Raw genomic sequence first — 21,477 nt, 5'->3', positions numbered from 1 at the left:
TTGTGTAATTAGAGAACTTAATAAAAACGATGTTTTGTTATTTTTTAATACGAATGTTGAATACGAACCGGAACGAGTTATTGAGAGAAATTTACATGAACGCATTGTTTTAAAGTTGAACAAAATGGCGGTCCACACGAATGCAGAAAAAGCAACGTTTATCAAAACATCCTTATGTATCCTACACCGAAATAAAGAAAAGGGATAAGAACATGAAGAATTACAGACATTAAAGATAAGATGTAAATAAAACAAAGTATCATAGTCTTTTAAACAAAGAAACAGTAAAGATATATTCACACACCCCTTCACGGAGTACCAACGGACGATATACAATTTCCAAATGATATTTTTAACCGATTTAACTGGGAACGTTTATTACGTTGCCCCCGGTATTACGTTATTTTATCGTGACAAAATGGAAAACGTAATAACGGGGTTCCACTGTATATGCCACTATTGAAGCAAAGAAAACGTACAAAGATGGTTTGAACCGAACTAATCTCAGCGAGATTCGTCGAAGCTGGACTGACGCCTCTTCTGAATGTCAGACCAGTGTCACACAAAGTGAAATCTTGCCTGAACTTCGGCCGCTTTTTGCGATTAAAATGGGTTAAACTGAATTCCTTGACCGCTTCAACTTTTCGCCTTCGACATCCTATTAACTCCCTATCACAATGAAACATGCATTTCTTACCTTTACATAGTGTAAATCCCATAGTAAATAAAGATGGTTATTTTCGAAGCCGTTGCATATAAAATTTACCTTCTCAACACTGAAGAGTTCCGATATACTATTTCATGACAGTTTGTACTACGATTGGAAATACATAACTTACTGATTGATAATTACTTTGTACAAAGCATTTAAAGGGACATCCGACTGATTCACAATTTTACCCAAAATTTTGTTTTTCACTTTTAATGATCAAAATCTACTGTCTAATATGTTTGAAAGATTTCATATGGAAATCAATGTTATACATCATCACAGAAGCTCATTATAGAGAGTTTATTATTTGTTTTGTAAACAAAGATTGCGGTAGGATATTATTTACGAAATTTTCAAAAGAAATGGATATTGATCTAAGTTTATTATATCTTTCACATTTCAAGCATTTTGGGGGTAAAATGTGTCATCTAATAGTAAAAATTTGTGACTATACAACATTAAGATGCATTATATCACAAAATCAATAGTTCACTTGTTTGTTTGTGTACATAAAAAGACTCGAGTCTTTGTTTACATAACGTAGATTTAAGGCTAAAATATTGCTTTCATTCTTGCATTCAGAAGGTCAAAATTTTGGCTGTCAACATTAAATGAGTTATATTTCTAATGTTTAAAGGCCGGCAATTGGGTATAAAAGCAGCCAATCGGTGAAAATGGTGGAATATATGAATTTTCTGGTCACATTCAGGTTGCAGCACTTATTTTGCAAAAATAAAGATTAAGCTGTTGTACTGAAATTTTAAAATGGGTATGCTTGTTCCCTTCATAACTGTGCATATATTGGCCATATCTATTTTAGATATAAATTCTCATGGAAGTTTTAATTTTGGCCTAAAAAATCTGAAGCAGGGCTAAATTTGTATTTCAAACTAGAGATTGGCAGTTTGTGGGTGTGATTATCTTTTGTTATTGTTTACACCGGATGTTGACTCGCATATTGCACGAGCATGCTTGTCTAGTTCTAGATAAGAGGGATTGCACCAAAGGAAACATGTAATCAAATCACTGTATAACGTGGAAAAAAAGTACTTACTCATATATCATTGGTAAATCCAGATTTTATTTTTTAATTAAATATAATCACATTCCTTTAAAAAAAATTGTTAACTTTATAAAAAATAGCTCATTAGGACTGATCGCTGTTTCAGAGTTTTGCAGGATTGCTGGTACCTTTTCTAGAATAATGTCAAGCATGATGTTTGTCTGATTAAGCAACAATCTCCTAGACCAGTTGTGTAACTCCCATTGTCTCTCACCAATGATGACAAATGTCCAATTGATCAACCATCACTTTAGAATTACTCTCAATCTGGACTCTTATGTGTGAACATTACAATGTCAAAAGAGACAATCACAGATAGTAGGTCTCCAAATATCATAATGGACAAAGTGTTTCTTAATAATCCTTCAATGCACATGTCCTCCATTGCACAGCTACAATTTCCCCCCAAATTCTTCTCATAATTGAAAGGTACCAAGAGGAAAATCATAAGTATTATTATATCATATATACCAATATTTTGTGTATATTATCGAAAAACTACCGTGTTTTAAAAGACATGGATAAAACAATGATGAATTCATTTTGTAATTCCTAGGGTGAAGTTTTGTTAAAGTAAAAACCTATTCTTTCAGTGCCTCACAGATCCAGCAGAGTGGTAGAAAAATGCGGGAAAACTTTAGTTTATTTTGATAAATCATGCCAGTCTCCGTGTTCAAAATATCGTCTGCTACAGAGCACGTGTAGAGTCAAGCATCAAACTGCTGCTTATTCTGATAACACTGCTAAGCCCTGCCCTCTTGCCATATATGCTTAATTACTGTAGGGGTGTAAAGTTTTCTAGGTTACTCCCGGCCTTTAACATCAAAAATGAAAAAATATTTTTATCAAAAATCATGAACCAGTCCCTTTAATCATAAAAATTAAAAGCACTAAAAAGAAAACTGCAATATTTTAATCAATTTATTTGAAGACGTCCTAAACTATTGGAATCCTGCCTTGTATTTGTAGAAGTGAAGGTACAATCCATGATCTTTAGTTGTGGTACACCAAATTAGCATCTTTCAACACTGATTAATAGTACATAGAAAATTGTATAACAAAAAACAAACCAACACAAAACAAAGTAAAGCATATTTTAAACTTTAAGATGTGTCATTACAAAAATGTATGAAATATTGTCATAATAATTTTAATTGTAACTGTGGGTCACATGTGTCTAGCAACTATTTCCACAAAAGGAAGTTTTCCTTTAGTTTGCTATGTTTGTGGTGATGAAAATCCATTGGATGTACCACCTAAAGTTATCGCAAGCCACTACTCCGCTCACCCAATCTGCATGGTGTGTTCGCAGAGGGGATACAAGGAAAAAGTCTTTGCTGGGAAAATGCCAAAATTTACTTGGACTTGAAAATCAAATCCTACAATGTGTTTAATTTGACATATTACTTTTTTGGTCACTAAATTGGGTGATTTTAATTGACTTGGACTTGAATATAAAACCCAACAATATCTATTATTTGAAATTATTGATTTTTGGGGTCACTGAATAGGTGATTTTCAATAAATACACATTTGTTTAAAAATTTTGTTTGTTTATTTTTTTCCTCCCTCCCTCGTAGGTTTTGAAGTTTTGAGGTTACGTTAAACGTAGAATTAATTTTGAACAGCCTAAGTCACATTAAACATCATGTTTAAAACATCTTATTTGCTTAATTTACCATAAAAATAAAATGAATAAAAAAATAGCACATAAAGTAAGTGTTTGGACATCGTGATTTGTTTATTTCATAAAGAACGATAACTATACTTGTAATTGTCAAGATAACTTGTACGTTGATCATGTGAATATTCAACGAACAACTTGTTGAAACAACAAAAATGGCTGCGTTCTGTATCGCACCGCACACCGGTAATTTCTGCTTTATTGCGTTGTCCAATTAAAATGAACTTCGACAATTGCAGTTATCTCTGATTTTATGCAATTTCTATAGTTTATAGATTAATCAATCATTTACATTTGATGTTAGTAGAGAAGGCTACTTCCTAAGGTGCACTCGGCTTGTTTTCATGTTTGTGAAAAATTTGTAGTCTTGTTGTTTGCGGGCGAAGAGAGAGAAAATACCGTGTACGGTGTTGTTTTTCTGGTATCGACAGAAAGGATGTCTTAGGGTGGATATGAATACGAGTAATAACCATAGGTCCAGTAAATTAATTGTACAATTTGACAATGCATTCCATAGTGTATGTGATAAACATGAAAATTTAGGCGGCCAGTAAATTTCACTGGGGGCCAGTAAATTAAGACAGTTCACTAGTCCGACTGGCCAGCAAGTTTTAAATGTTTTCGTGAAGACTGATTACACTGAAACACTCCCCAAAAGTGCCGAAAACACCAATGTATCATTGATAAAGCATTTACAGAGTGTTAGATCATGCTTATATATGTATACATTCCCCAAGTTTGTTCGTATTGTTTTTTCAACAACATGTTGACGCTTAGCTGCAGAACTGTAGCTCTTGAAAAATATTTTGACGGAACATAGAGCTACAGTTCCACCCCTAATAAAAACCTTCGATTTACGGTGCACAAAAAGCTGCGCACGGTTGAGACCTAATATCGTTGTATTCTTGTGTTGCTGTCTCATAAATTTAATATAAAAAAAATCTTAGCATATTTTCTTACTATAGTTATGTCCAAACATACCTTCCAATATTCATTAAAGCCCCATACAACCCGAAAACTCCCAGCTTCAAATGAATTCGTGTGTTGACGTAGCCAAGTTAGGTAACCGGGTCATTTCGAATTCCGGTTCATTTCCATACTTGCAAAATAACGTCTAGATGTGAACTAATATCCCCACAAATATTTTAGCTAAATATTTTAAATAATATATCATCAGTTCCTTTAAATAATAATTATTCAAATAGCTAAACTCACAGCAATGCGGCTTTCATTAGTCTGGTCCGGCCTCCATCCCTTTCACACGAGTGTTAAGGACTTATGTAGCATTATCATTAATCAAGAGCTTATTTTACCTTTAGAAAAACTTTTTTTAATTTCTATAAATTATTTGTGTTGATAATAAATGAAGAGCGAACATATAATAAATGAAGAGCGAACATATAACTTATAACGAATTTTATGAATATATACATGTACCAACAACAACAGAGTTCGAACCCGGCTACCTAACATGGCTACGTCAACAAACGAAATTATTTGAAGCTGGGAGTTTTTGGGTCGTATGGGGCTTTAATGAATATTTGAAGGTATGTTTGGACACAACTATAGTAGGAAAATATGTTAAGATTTTTTTTATACTAAATTTATGTGACAGCAACACAAGAATACAACGATATCAGGCCTCAACCATGCACAGGTTTTTGTGAGCCGTAAATCGAAGGTTTTTATTAGGGGTGGAACTGTAGCTCTCTATTCAGTCAAAATATTTTTTCAGAGAGCTACAGTTCTGCAGCTAGTAGATGCTCCACAACAATTGTCATGCTATTTATAGCAACTTTATCAGACATAGCATATTTAATTTTATTGTAATAGTGAAATATAATTTTTACCTCTTCAAGAAGTTCTGGTTGCAATGTGAATAAATTTTATGAAATGATATATATGACATAACCGTCCTCTTGACCAATGTCGCCACCGAGAAATGCAATCTGAAATACTAGACATAAATCGTTCAATATTTTCTATCAATATAAATGAAACTTTGGTAATATTATATATGAATATGATCTAACACCCTCTAGGTGTATTTTAATGATGCATTGGTGTTTTTGATACATTCTGTGATGTTTTGGTAATTATCTGGTGTTGAATTTTATGGACCCAAGGAAATTGGTACTAATTTTCACTCTGTCGCACATTTTTACGCTTATTTTGGGCTTGCAAAACCTAAATTTGTACAGACCCCCAACAGGGGGCTTTGCCCCCATACGCCTTAAGGCAGCCACCTCGACGCCCAGCCTATTTCAGATATTTTGGAAACTTCACAGAATCATCAATGGCAACTAAACCGAGGCCCCATGTCACAACAGGTGTGACACAATAAAGATCCCTCCCTGCACAAAGGCCGTAAGCGCCAAGCATAGGCCTAAATTTTGCAGCCCTTTACCGGCAATAGTGACATCTCCATATGAGTGAAAAATTCTCAAGTGGGACGTTAAACAATGCACAATCAATCAAATAGCTTTATAGGTGCATAATCACACTTTTTTATTTCACCCAGTCTGAGATTGGTAGCTTCCTGGTGTAATGACTCAGGGTACAGGAATTTTTCAGTCCCATTCCCTATGCTGAAAAACAGTTGTTTTTCCCCAAAATCACACCTAAAAATTCCCAAAAGATGTTGGGAATAAAAGATTGCAAATGAAAAGTTTTTCTTTCATTTTCGTGTCTTTATGCATTTAATCTTGTGAACGATATTCTATAAATCTGTCAGTTTGACAAAATATTGCAAAACTCAAAATGCTCTTGTCCAAAAGTTAAGGTAGTGATTGCGTGGCATCACGTGGTTTATTCCTGTATTATCTAAAAAGAGACTATTTTCGTTTCCGATTCTGGAATACGTCAAGCGCTAAGCATCAGTAATAATGACAGACAATGGAAACAAAGACTTGTCAGATATAACCAGACACCGGATAAAGTGATTTTAGAAATATACAAGTAAAATAAAATACAAATGAAAATTTAATTAGGCCTATCTCTTAAATAATTGTCATAGTTTACGTCTCCATGATTCATAACACACACACACACACCCCGCTCCCCAGTTAATTTTCAGTCTTACAAAATGTAAATTTAATTCACAAACCACTAGGCCTATTGAAATTATGATATATAATGCTATAAATGTCATAACATTTATAATATGGTGTTTGTGCACATAAATGTAATATCCAATGACAATCGTTAGGCCGAGGAAACACGTGTACGGGTTATGTAATAGCGTCATTTGGAGCAAAAATATCGATAATTTTAATCATATCTTTAGTACACTATACATAGATTTAAAACACTTTATTTTGCTACAAATATTCCCATCCTCCACTTAAATTTGAGATTGTCAGCTAAGAGCCTCGGAGAATCGAGGGACTCTACTATGTAACGTGGATGTTAAAAGAAATCAAGGAGTCTGAATTTCGAAAACAGCACTTGCTGTTAATATGTTTTTAGGTCACCTGAATTCATTCAGGTGACCTATTGCTATCTGTTTTTGTCCGTCGTCGTGCGTTAACATTTGAACATTTTCAGCTTCTTCTCTGAAACCCCTGAACCAATTTCAACCAATTTTGGCATATAGCATCTGTGGGTGGAGGTGAACAAAAATTGTGAAATTCGTGGTCCCTGCCCCCCTGGGGCCTGAGGGGTGGGGCAAAAACCATCAAAATGAGTGTAATTTTAAAAAATCTTCTTCTTTACTCCTGGACATCAAGAAGCCAAACTGTGGGCATAATTATAATGAGGGTTGAGCCCTCTACCAAAATTGTGAAATTCATGGCCCCTGGGGCAGGGGTTCTTGTGTTAGGGTGGGGCTCTATTGGTCATATAGTGAAAATGTAGAAATTCTTTGAAAATCTTCTTCTCTGTCTCTGGGTATTAAGTAGACAAACTAATAGCATGGTAATGATGAGCAAGGATGCCTCTTTATACCCCCCGCAACAAGTTGTGGGGGGGTATACTGGAATCGGGTTGTCCGTCTGTAGACGCAATGGTTTCCGGGCTCTAAAGCATTATCCTTTCCACCTACCGTCACCATATCATATATATGGACTACCCATGGGATGAAGATGTTCCCTATCAATTTTGGGGTCCAAAGGTCAAGCACACAGGATATCGAAGTAGCAATATGGTTTCCGGGCTCTAAAGTGTTATCCTTTCCACCTACAGTCACCATATCATACATATGGACTACCCATAGGATGAAGATGTTCCCTATCGATTTTGGGGTCAAAGGTCAAGCGCACTTGACATTGAAGTAGCAATATGGTTTCCGGGCTCTAAAGCGTTATCCTTTCCACCTACAGTCACCATATCATACATATGGACTACCCATAGGATGAAGATGTTCCCTATCGATTTTGGGGTCAAAAGGTCAAAGGTCATGCGCACTGGACATCGAAGTAGCAACACTCAGAAAAGAGGTAGTTTATACCTATTACCAACACCCTTTGGGAGATTGGGGTAAGCAGGGGGTATTCTTAGTGAGCATTGCTCACAGTACCTCTTGTTAAAAATTGTGAAATTCATGGCCCCTGGATCAGGGGTTCTGGTGCTAGGGTGGGGCTCTATAAGTCATATAGTGAAAATGCATTATTTCTTTGAAAATCTTCTTCTCTGTCCTTGGGTATTAAGTAGACAAACCAATAGCATGGTTATGATGAGCAAGGATGCCTCTTTCAAAATTGTGAAATTCATGGCCCCTGGGTCAGGGGTTCTGGTATTAGGGTGGGGCCCTATTGATCATATAGTGAAAATGCATTTTATTTCTTTGAAAATCTTCTCCTCTGCTGCTGGGTATTAAGTAGACAAACTAATAGTATGATAATGATGATCAAGGATGCTTCTTTCAAAACTGAAATTTATGGCCCCTGGGTCAGGGGTTCTGGTACAAAGGCGGGGCTGACCACATAGCTATTCAATGTTTCTTCCATCCAAAAGTAAAATTCTTATATTTAAACACAAACCTAATTCAAACATTGGAAGGTTGTTACATGATACTCAGGTGACCTATAAGGCCCCTGGGCCTCTTGTTTCTCAATTAGTTTAGTTATTTCTTATAATTTAAAAAATAATGAAAGTTTTGTTGTTTTTGATAATCGCTTGGTTTGAAAAGAGAGAGAGGAAGAAAAAAACGTCGCAGGTAATAAGACGTCACAATGCACAGCTTACATCGGCTGTGTTATATTTTCCGCGTTTTTAACATACACTTATAGAGCATGAATATAAACGTAATTTCAAACAGAAAGTAATAAAAACATCCCCAAAGCAACAGTACTATCATTCTGTGTGAAATTAATTCAATAGTAAAAATCAAAACATATTTATAGTTTTAAAAAGAGTTAAAATAAATACATGTAAGATGCATATTTATCGTATTATCACTTGCAGCATTTATGTAAGGAGGGGGAGGGGGTAACTGTAGTGCTCATAGTGCCATATTAAACCTGAAAACCAATATTGATACTTCCAGGGAAAATTCCTACTAACATATGTTAAAATATATATGTAAAATTAAAAAAAATTCATTGGTCATTTATTTTTCAGGGGGTGAAAATATGTCTGTTTTGGTAATTGCTCATAAGGAGCCGTGCTACTACTTCATTTGAAAATAAATGGACATCTTAATACAAATTATATATTAATTAAGGCTTTAACTTCAATTTGATATAAAATTTGTATCATTTACTCTTTTTGTATCATTTTTAAACACCATCTGAAACACCTGTACCATTTATTACAGAAAGTCGACAAGAGGTGTTACTATGACAACCGTAGCGTCACAATTTCCGTGAAAACCACATATAATACTTTCATGATGAGTTAGAGTTACTGTCAACTACAAAATATGTAAAAATTAAAAGAATTCATAGATTCATTAATTTTCAATGACCTATGCAATCACTACCTTAAGATTAGAAAAATAGTGAAAACAATAAGTGAAGTCTATATTTTTAGCTCACCTGAGCTGAAAGCTCAAGTTAGCTTTTCTGATCGCCTGTTGTACGTTGTCTGTCTGTAAACATTTTACATTTTCGACTTCTTCTCCAGAACCACTGGGCCAATTATAACCAAACCTGGCCAAAAGCATTCTTCGGTGAAGAGCTTTCAAGTTTGTTCAAATGAATGGTCATGCCCTCTTCAAAGGGGAGATAATCACTAAAATGCAAAAATAGGGTGGGGTCATTTAAAAATCTTCTTCTCAAGAACCACTGGACCAGAAGAGCTGAAAATTACATGAAAGCTTCCTTACATAGTGCAGAAGTCATGGCTTTTGGATGGAGCCACAATAGGGGATCAAAGTTTTACATAACTAATAAATAAAAAAAAAAATCTTTATTAAAAAGATTTTCTTCTTATTAAAGAACCATTGGGCCAAAGAAGTTTATCAAAATTTTACATACAAAGATATTGGGAAAATCATTAAAAATATTCTGATGAAAAATCACTGCGCCAGAAAAGTTTGCATCTACATGAAAGCTTCCTGACATAGTGTAGATTCAATTTTGTAAAAATCATGGCCCCCGGGAGTAGGTTGGGGCCACTATAGGGATCAAAGTTTTACATGTGAATATATATATAGGAAAAATCTTTAAATCTGAGCCAAGGTGACTCAGGTGAGCGATGTGGCCCATGGGCCTCTTGTTATATTTTAAAGCTAAAGATAGATCGTCAAGTGACAATGTGGAGATGTGCATATTACAAGGGGAATGCTGCACTACTATTTTTGAAGGAGTTAGGGCCCTTGGACTAATTTTTATTTTTATTCAAAATACTTTGTCTTTGCAACTTCCAGTGTTTCCGTTAACACAAATTTCTGTGTAATTTGTGCATAAAAAATATTTTTACCCCCAAAAACATCACCTCCGTGGCCGAGTCGTTGGAGCATCGCACTCAAAATCACACGACCTCTCACCTCTGGTCGGCGCGGGTTAGAATCCCGCTTGCGCCGGTAAGTGAGAAAGTTTCCCAGTTTACTTTCGTAAGGTCAGTGGTCTATTCCCAGGTGCATTGTATCTGGGTTTTCTCTTCCACCAACAAAAACTGGGCGCCACCAGATAACTGACAGATTTTTGAATGTGGCGGAAGACATCCAAAACAATCAAAATAATGAATTTTAGATTTACCAAATAAAACACTGGCCGACAAATCAAGAAAACAATCCTGCAGATGATCAGGATGCATATGATCACGAACACAGGAGTTGGCAGTTTCATCAGTAAAGGTCTACAACGTAAGCAACAACTTACCGAGCGGTCTCGAAGAACTGCCCGCTGCTGTGATCATTACAGCGGCATGAAATGCACAAAAAAGTCCATGTTATACAAAGACTATACCTTCTAACATTGATCAGATATATATACATGATGATGTATAAGGTGTCGTAGAGACATATGATATGATGACATGCAACCTATAGAACCTTCAAAGTAAATCTATAAATCATGAAGTTATTCATTTCATATGCATTGAACCAATATTTAATTCATTTTATGAACAACTACTGTAGTATACCCTAAACAGTGTAGATCAAAGTCAAATGTTTTAAATTAACATTTCTTTTAAGTTTGACTCTCAAAAAATTAATCGATGATCGGATTAATCGGATGTACCTACCTTTTCTATTGATTAATCGAAAAATAATTGAATTTTAATGATTTCAAATTTATGGCATAAATATATGAAATTTACTTTATGTTTAACCCTAAATATTAAGTTAATTAGAATAAAATCATTAGATTGATTGTATCTTGTTTAACGTCTCTCTCGAGAATTTTTCACTCATATGGAGACGTCCAAAATCATAATTAGAACTTTGAAGTTAATCCCATACTTTCGATTTTATTTTCCCGGGATAGAGATAGATCTCTCGACTTTTGTTGTTCTTATGGGATCCCAGTTAGAATAGAGCCTCATTACCCCTTGCTTGTTGGAAGAGGCAAAATCCGAAGCCCCGTGTCACAACAGGTGTGGCACGATAATGATCCCTCCCTGTTGAAAGATTGTAAGCACAGAGCATAGGCCTAAATTTTGCAGGCCTTTACCGACAATGGTGACGTCTCCATGTGAGTGAGAGATTCTCGAGAAAATCGTCAAACAATATTCAATCTTATTGGATGATTCAGCTTCGTCAGCCATTTTGGATTTTAGATAAGTAGCGTTAGGAATATTCATATTATTAAAAAAAAAAAAACCGATGTCTGCGATTTTCGATTTCAAAATGACAATCGATTATTCACGTCATTTCAGTTATAGCGACCGACAATTGAAAGTTGGCGACAATCGGTACATCACTAGTCATAACTTCTAAATGGTAAATATTAAAACTTTCATATTGCACATGAGCATTTCTGGTGACAATATCTTTCTACTGGTACCAAGATATTTGTCCTTGTGACCTTGGCCATCTTCGGAATTGGCCATTATCGGGGGCATTTGTGTTTCACAACACATCTTGTTTAAAGGAGTTGTGGCCCTTGGACTTATTTTTTTCTATTCAAAATACTTTGTCTTCACAACTTCTCCTAAACCCTTTGGGGGATTTCAATGAAAATTGGTACAAAGGAAAATCACAATGTGTAGATGTGCATATTACAAGCAGGGTTCCAACTTCGACTGAATACTTTAGGGGCCAAGTGGGCCCCTGAATAAGAAATCCTGTTAGCCCACATGGAATTTTAGTAGCCCACACATATCATGAAATTGAATAACATGTTTTTTTTTACAAGAAAAAAGAAACATCAGATCACATTGCAATTTATTTAAAAATTAAATATCAATATTTAAATTCTGTTTCCTTCTCCGTTATTCTTTCAAATACCTCTCCCATTTCCACTCTCATTTCGTCAACCTAGCAAAAATATCAGAGTTCATGGACTTTATGATCTTTGCGGCGTCCGACTTTAACGCACGTTTCTTCAGACTTTTTATGTTATTTCTCAGCTTTACAATGCCATCAAGTTTATAACTTGGGTAAGCTGTCACAACCATTGGACCTTTCGTATCATGTTTTGTACACACAGCACGTCATCCCTTTTTCGCCGTCATTGAGCCATATTCTCCCCTTCTTTCCACTTTGGTTAAAAGCACACGCTTTCTTTCGTTTGAAGTAACCCTTGCGTTGTTCAACTTCTGGTTTAAATACATTTTGGAAGGTTTGATACCCCAGGAATGTCTCGCCAAGTGGCAAAACCTCAACCGGAAATTGAAATTCAATTATAATACGACTTGGATCGGTTGGAAAGAAAAATGTTGATCGGACAATTACGGTCGCCATGTGGGCGACGAGAATGGAAATTTTGGGTGCCCACAAGCAAAGTTTAGACGCCAATGCGAGTGGGCGAGCGGTAATTTGGAACCCTGTACAAGGGGAATACTGTCCCACTATTTTTGAAGGAGTTACAGCTAGGGGTGAAACGATACAGTACCTTCTTTATTCGATTCGATGATTTTCGATTCGATACAATAGCATGTACCAAATTCTTAATAATGCTAATATTTTCTTATGTTTTGTTGTATTTATTGATCTCTGCAAATAAATTCTACATAATGTAAAAACATTTAACGTAGAGCAACAATCTTATTACTTGTCCTAAAGCCGAAATGTCGCCATACCCAGGATTTATACATTGGGGGTGCATTTTTCAACTCGACTGCGTCCATTTTGATACAGCAAAGTTTACTCGTATGTTGATTGGGCAATTTTCAATTCCATTGGCTAATCAGAAACCGTGTTATCAAGAGCAATGTGTGCTATAATTTTAGAACCATATTGAACCGAAACAGACCCCGAATAAATCGAACATCAAATCGAGACCACTACATCGCGATTCGGCCGCATCGCGATGCATCGTTTCACCCTAGTTACAGCCCTTGGACTTAGATTTGTTTAATGCAAAATACATTGTTATTGCAATTCCGACGTAATTCTTTTGTGGATAATCCTTACTTTTTTGTTAAAATTCCTGGGTCAATAATGTATGTGGGCATAGCATGCACCGGTGTAGTGGTGTCCTATTTTTATGCGATTTCGAAAGTTCTCAGTTTTACAATGCTGTCAAGTTTATAACTCAGGCAAGCTGTCATAATGATTGGACCTTTAATGTAATGTTTTGTACACACATCACATGCCATCCCCTTTTCGCCATCATCAGGCCATATTCCCCCCCCCCCCCCTTCTTTCCACTTTGGTAAAAACAGACGATTTCTTTTCGTTTGAAGTAATCCTTGCGTTGTTCAACTTCTTCTGGTTTACGCTTTGGAAGGTTTGATACCCCAGGAATGTCTTGCAAAGTGGCAAAATTTCAACCAGAAATTGAACTACGTTTATATTAGGACTCAGAATGGTCGAAAAGAAAAATGTTGATCAGACAATTATGGTCGCCAAGTGGGCGACGAGAACGAAAATTTTGGTGCCCACAAGCATAGTATAGTTGCCAATGTGAGTGGGCGAGCGGTAATTTGGATCCCTGCATGTAACATTTCTATTAGCAGTGCTCCAAGTTGCAAGTAAAACGGTCGCATTTGCGACCAGAAAACCGATTTTGCGACTAGAGATTATATCTAAGTTGCATTTTTGCGAGTGGAAAAATATTAAGGATCCAGTAAAATTTTGTAATCGGGATCGGAAGTCTAAATAACTATTTTTCAGTCTCAGTCAAAACAGCGTTTGAAAGCAATCAAGATGGCGGTAAAACGAGGGTTAAAGCACTTTGGATTTATCAGTAGTAAAAATTGAACATGTAAGTACATGTAACAGAGAAATTCAGGAATCACACGGAGAAAGTTCTGCATTTAAAGATGACGTAGCTGCGTCTAAAGAAAAATGCAAAAGTAAAGGAAGTACCCCAGTCTTAATGGCTGAAGGAATTTTCGTGGTTGATATACAGAGATTGCAAAATGTATTGCAGAATTTGTGAGGCTAATCAGCCAGCAACTTCCACCATTTCTGGACACCCATTGTCCGATTTCACCACGACCTGGTGTACATCTTTCAAATGTGGAAGTGTGACTATTCACGGTAACAGTAAGATACATGTCTTTGTCCGTGACTGCATTATTAGCAGTAAGTCAAGCGGGGCAACTGTTGCTACTAATTTTCACAGACAATTTCAAACTTGGGATGTAGTGTTCTTATTGATGCTGATACTGATTGTTCAGCAAAAGATCCAACAAAAGTAGAAGCCCTTATTCTCATAAGCAGTGAAGGCCCACTTATTGAGGACTTAAAAGCAAATCCTTGTGTGGAACGCTGGGTTTTCTTCCCCAGAAGCATACTGTAAAATATACAGGATGGCCCAATGCAATACAACTTTTGCCAGAGTAATTTACTTGACTTGTTAGCATCCAGCATGTTTCACAGCACATTTCTATTCAGTTTAAAAATCAAACAAACAAAACACATAAATGGGTGTAGATTTTTTTCTTGAAAGATATTCAAATTAAAAATAAACTTGTAGGTCTTATTTACAAAATCTTTTACCATGGCGAGTAAAAATGTTGAAAATGGCGACCAGAAATATTTCTAGGTCGCCATTTTGCGACCTGATAGCAGATGTGACTTGGAGCACTGATTAGTGCTGGGGTGAAATCAACATCGTAGATAATGACAGATTAGCAAAGCATATCTTATTATCATAGGCAAAATATTCAAATTCAAGAAAATTTATGAGGTTTCAATATCTTTTAATTCAAAACTTTGTTTTTAAAAGTAGGGACGGAGAAGGGAAAAAATGACAACTGGCAGTCTTCACGAAAACTCAGTGGTCCGAAGACCGAGGCCAGTGAATTTTATGGTCGGGTCAGTGAAAATTAAAAATCCGAAAGTCCAATGGACTTATAGACTTTTTGTAAATCACATTAAATATGATGTTGGATTTAGATATTCTAAACGTCTTATTTGCTTAAATTTACCATCAAAATAAAAATAAATAAAAAAAATAGCACATAAAGTAAGTGTTTGGACATCATGGTTTGTTTATTTCGTAAAAAACGATAACTATAATTGTAATTGTCAAGATAACGTTTAAACGAACAACTTGTTGAAACAACAAAAATGGCCGCGTTCTGTATCGCACCGCACACCAGCAATTGCTGCTTTATTGCATGGTCCAATTAAAATGAACATCGTCAATTGCAGTTATCTCTGATTTTATGCAATTTCTATAGTTTGTAGAATTAATCAATCGTTTACATTTCATGTTAGTAGAGAAGGCTACTTCTTAAGGTGCACTCGGGCTGTTTGTGAAAAATATGTGCATTTGTAGTCTTGTTGTTTGCGGGCGAAGAGAGAGAAAATACCGTGTACGGTGTTGTTTTTCTGTTATCGACAGAAAGGATGTCTTAGGGTGGATATGAATACGAGTAATAACCATAGTTCCAGTAAATTAATTGTACAATTTGACAATGCATTCCATAATGTATGTGATAAACATATGAAAATTTAGGGGGCCAGTATATTTCACTGTGGGCCAGTAAATTCAGACAGTTCACTGGTCCGACTGGCCTGCAAGTTTTTAATGTTTTCGTGAAGACTGAACTGGTTCTTATTTTTTCATCAGACACTTGTTCCTGTATCCAGATTTTTTTCTATAGACCCAATCCGAATTGTACTGGAAAAAATTGACAGTCAAGTGACTTTCGCATAGACTGTAAATTACAGGCTGTAAATGATGCTTGAGAATTAAGGAATTACATGTAGAACAGTGGGCACTAAAGCTGGTGCTGTTTTTACTGGAACTTGTAATTTTTCTGGATCCCAAATTCCAACCATCATAACCTAATCAAAGCTTTCATCACCGCTCATTTGTAATTAAAGTCTAACTGTATTTTTAGGACATTTCAGAGATATATGACTTACCTGTATCCGATTTATTTCTAATGTCGGAATCTTTAGTTCAACTAACAAGTCAATAAAAAAAAATGTGACCTTAATTTTTCGGTTGATGAAAAGAGTGCAGCTAATTGCAATGAACACATCTGAGTGGGGGTGCCCAGTTGACTTGCTTGGCCAAATCTGTCAGTCGGCCAGATCTATAGTATAATTGTCTTTTATTTGATTGACAAGGGGTATGTTTTTATCTGAATCCAGATAAATTTCAAGGGAGGTGGCTTAAAATGTGGTCTTTAAATGCTTAAGAAATCTTCTTTTCTACCGTTAAATGAAAGATGAATACACATTTAGAGTAGAGGATACAGCTGCCTACCAAAATTACAGATATAATAATTCATCGTGGGGTTGGGAGGGGGGGGGGGGGGGGCAAATGAATAAGGGCTTTCCTTCTATTGTAATTGAATTGGAATTGTATGCATATTTAGAAAGATCATAAAGCTTTGCACAAAAGACTCCAGAATGAGGCTAATACCACCTTCACACTCACAGATTTTTCTTACGAGTCCTTGCGGATCTCGGACTTGTAGTTAATAATAATAATAACTAGACGCTCATTACTAGTAATGAGTAGGTCTTCCATTTGAACACGTCCGGTACACAGCTTTCTGTTCTTACAAGAATCATTCAAATATATTAGAGAATGTGCCTTTTCAAGACATGAGAGGTGTGTTAATGAAGTTTTCACCCATTTCTCGTAACTTCCGATGACGGCCGGAAGTAATATTCAGATGTGTTTTCCCATAAACCACAGCGACTCTCTTTTGTCTATATTCCCTGAAAGTTTCACGTCTCTATTTGAAAGAGTTCTCAAGAAAAAGAAGCAAACTAAAGAAAGAAAAAGTAGTGGCTTACTACCGACCGGCAGTGAATTTTGAAAAACAAAATTGTCTTAAATCTAGGTGTTGATACTGTTTTTAAGATATTTGAAAATCATATCAAACACTTGAAATATAAACGAGATTTATGGGGAACACAAAGACGAAAGGTATCGGAGTATTTTATCGAGAAACCGGAAGTAGCCGTTTTGACTACCGACGGGGTCAACATTCTTTGAATACTTTGAAAGAGACTTAATAAACTAGTGTAGGTTTCAATTTAAAAGAAAAAGTTTGAAATTAGTGATTCTTTCAATCACTTCTGGTTACGGCCGGAAGTGATAATGAAAAACAAATTAATGTGCATGCACTATACAATCGAGAGATCTATAATACCTGAAAGTTTCATTTGTTCCTCTTTAGTCGTTTTTGAGATTACCTCCGGACAAGATGATTTTTTGAAAAATGGAAATCGGACATATCTTACGAACGGAAGTAGATTTTGTAAAAATGAAAGATCGTGTCTAAGGGTACTACAATTCTCTATCATCTTCATAATTGGCAAGAAAATCCATTGAGCCATCTCTGAGAAATCGTGTTGAAAATATTTGAATATAGTAAATTTTTCAATAATGCCTGTAAACTCAGGAAAGTTGGGCCCAAGGGGGCCTGAATGTTCCAACTGTTGTGCATAGATGTGGCGACATAGAAATTGTGTGTTGCCTCAGATGTGACCAGTGTAGACATTTGTGTATTGCCTGACTTGTGTGTAATAAATAGAGATCTATAATAAACACCTGGTCATTAATTGTGATTGATAGGTCTATACTGCATTATTCTACAAGCACACACCAGACACATAATCTGATGACCTGCACAGGTGGAGCAATAGCCCCAAGTTCTGAAAATTGCTGTACATTATAGTGTTAATTGTCACTAAAGGTTGCACATCGTTGACAATCGTTAACTAAATGAATGCAAGTGATTGTTGTTGATGTACACATTTTTATCCCATTCCGCAGAGCCAAAGAGGACTACCAGTTTGTACTCTGTCAGTCCATCTGTCCACTATCCTCACAATCTCTTGTCAGTCCATCTCTGTCTCTGTCCACTTTCCTCACAATGCCTTAAAGTAATTCCACCCTTGTGTGATGCCATAAGATTTTGTGAAATCAGTGATTTATTTAGATTTGTGCATTATAGGAACATAAATTTTGTTGGGGTGTTTTCTGATAGTTATTGTTTAAAAAAAAGTCTTGATATTACATGTTAAAAATATTTCGGAAGTATGAATAATCAATGATGTTTCAAAATATTGAATCCAAGGGCAATAACTCAATTTTCATTGATTTCTATATTAAGTGAATAGATTTCCATTATTTTTCACAGACATTTTGTATATTTTTGTAAAGAAACAGTTTCATGAAATTTATGAATGCTATTATATCTTATTATACTTTCGGTCGAGTCTGATTGGTTGAGAAACATTTGAAAAAAACAATGTTACCCTCTTCAGATCGACAGATCAGCAGTCAACATGTTAACCGAGCTAGGCAATCAAACTGAAAAGGAATATACTAATATTGCTGATATTTATATTTTCATTCATGTTTTTAAAGGAAGTTGGCTATTTTGATGATGTAGTATACCTCCTTAAGTTCGATACGATTCGCCACACAGGTCAGACCAATCATTATTGTTTCTGATGCTAGTGCATTGGAATCATTATCTGGAATTTTATTTAGGTAATGTGACCATTTGTACTTGAATTTGGGTGGTAGGTGAGTTTGGCAATGTCAGGTTTTTAGCATGTATGGAAATCAGTTTTACATTTAAGAAATTAATTTCATTTTTGAAAATACATGAGGGGAACTGCAATGATTCATGCTGGCATGCTTCATGAAGTGTATTTATGTGTTAATTCCCAGCTGATTAAATAAATGTACTATATTTATTAAGATTCATACACATATTGTTTACAACTGCATCACATTCATGAAGAAATGTTTATCATTACAATTTATTAATATAAGAAAGCCAAAAACATTGAAAATATAAATATGATTGGGGGTTTGTGGAGATGGTGATATAATGGGTGGTGATACACTGAGGTGACTGTGTACATGTACATTACAAATTCACTACCCCCAACTCAGTTTTAATTAAATAATAAGGTCAGACAGAGTGCAATGGGATGATAATGACATGTCATGCAACATTGTTAAATAGATAATGCTGTGAAGTGTACAACATATTGTACAGGATATAATCATATTCTTTTATTTCATAATGGGAATGCTTAATTGATTTTCAAAAATGAATATCTAATATTCATTTTAAAGATTGATTACTGGAGTATGATCTTTTGATTATTTCTGTTACCGAATATCGATCATATAGTACGTGTTCTGATTTTCCATCACTACAATGCAGCTTTGACACCTGCTTAAAATTTTTATTGCAAAACTATAATTATTTTGAACTTGTTATTGCTTTGTATGTGTATGAATATTGCAAAAATATCTGTCAGCAATATACAGAAATTGTCATCTGATACAACCTATTCTGATTGATTGACGTGTTGGACATTTAATTTACAGTTCCTAAAGAGGCCAGGTCTTCTTATCATTATACCTATCTTATGATAGCTCTTGATTAAATCTGATTATGTTAGTCCAGGATATTTAACAGTAGACTCCCTTGAAAAGACTCTTTTTATACGTCCTAATATTGGCAGTTCGCAACATGAAAGGCTTGAATAATTCATAATCCAGGATAAATACCTACTTCAAGAATTTACACATGGACAATTGGACAGTTTTTTTTAAAGCAACAGCATGAAAACATTTAAAGGAGGATTTTTGTAATCTTGTCGGTTCTGTCATTTCTTTAAGGTGTTTGTGTGTGTGTGTATTAAAACTGAGTAGTGTCTGATCTCAGAGAGATGTGTTGTGTGGATTGTTCCTACTTGTGTTTCTAGTTTTTCATGTTTTATACAGCTGAGTTGTGGACTTGACAGTGGGCCCAATTGTACAGTCAGAATGTAGAGAAGATTGATAAAACAAGGCAGCCTTGCTATTTCTTGAGTCCCGGAGATTACAATTCTGTAGATGTACAGATCACTGTTTTTGTTTATTCTAGGATTTGATTATACATATCAGTGTGATTTGGTGTCATTTGAAAAAAAGAAAGTTAAACCACAATTTATTGATGCATTAAGGAAGTGATTCATTAACCATTTTTGGTGACACGAGTGCATGTGTACATTGAATTATATCAGTCAGTATGGGCTGTGTTTTGTCTGAGGAACAGAAACAAGCAGTAGAGGCTGCCAAAGTCTCCAAACAGATCAACAAAAGCATTCAGGAAGATTACAAACGCTCACTTAAGGAGGTTAAGTTTTTATTATTGGGTAAGTTTGGGTAAAATTGACCTGAAGAGAGTACAGGTGAAATCCCGGCATGCTAGTTACACAAATATTTGTTTAAACTCTGACAACTCTCTTTTTTTAACAGTATGACCTCAAGACTTCGATACCAAGTAACTAGTGACATTGTGAGGCACTGGTTTTAAAGTTCTCACTCACAATGAAATTCTTGAAATTAAAACAACTTTAAACACAGACATTGCACAGTGTGTTTTTCCTCTGTATGCAATATTACTGAAATGATTATTAAGATACTCGTTATAATGGATGTGCATTGAGCACAAGTGTCATGGAGTGTGCACTTAGGAAAAGCTTATGATAGTACAACTACACACAATTCATACTATTATTAACTGAATGTTGACATTGATTGCAATAAGTAGGTTAAGCTATTGGAGTCATATAGAAGTAAGCTTAAAGTGAAACTATGTCTTTTAAAGTTGTTTGAAAGTTAACTTTGTAGCATGCTACTTCATGCTATTCAATGTTTATATTCACCTGGAAGGTTGTATGATAAAGAAAACTACTGGTATCTATTGGATTTTCATTGATGATTGGGTTCTGTGACATTGTTCAGGTTATGATTATATTGCCATGGTGAGGACATCAAAGAAACAATTTTCACTCTTTCAATAAACAAACTCTGAACTTGTTATTCCAATCTGTTAGATTTTAGTACATATTATTGTAATATCAGTGTAATGTCAAAGAGAAGTTATCATTTCAATTAGAAGCTACATGTTTACAGTAATGGTTTGTTGGTCCTACAAATTTAAGCTGAAGATTATCAGGATTTAAAATGACATTGTTAAAACCAAAATATTTTTCAAAACTTACTAAAGTACCAAAATATTTAAGAAGATTACTGAAAG

The 21,477-nt window shown here is 35.2% G+C and overlaps 1 protein-coding gene across 2 annotated transcripts in view; it reads left to right on the top strand.

The window, feature by feature from the left end:
• LOC125655629 (guanine nucleotide-binding protein G(i) subunit alpha) overlaps nucleotides 1-21,477 on the top strand; it is a 54,715-nt gene that overhangs the window by 5,891 nt on the left and 27,347 nt on the right. Inside the window, exon 1 of one of the 2 annotated variants that reach the window (XM_048885990.2) lies at nucleotides 9,984-20,590. The exons of the other annotated variant lie outside the window; for it this stretch is intronic. Within the exon in view, the coding sequence (XP_048741947.1) occupies nucleotides 20,464-20,590 (127 nt within the window). The 5' untranslated portion in view covers nucleotides 9,984-20,463. Of the gene's footprint in view, nucleotides 1-9,983; nucleotides 20,591-21,477 lie in introns of those variants that run through there. 2 annotated transcript variants of the gene reach the window in all.

Source organism: Ostrea edulis, chromosome 7 (assembly GCF_947568905.1).
Source record: "Ostrea edulis chromosome 7, xbOstEdul1.1, whole genome shotgun sequence".
In the NCBI taxonomy this organism is placed as follows: Eukaryota; Metazoa; Mollusca; class Bivalvia; order Ostreida; family Ostreidae; genus Ostrea; species Ostrea edulis.
This window is presented reverse-complemented; position numbering and strand designations above follow the sequence as displayed.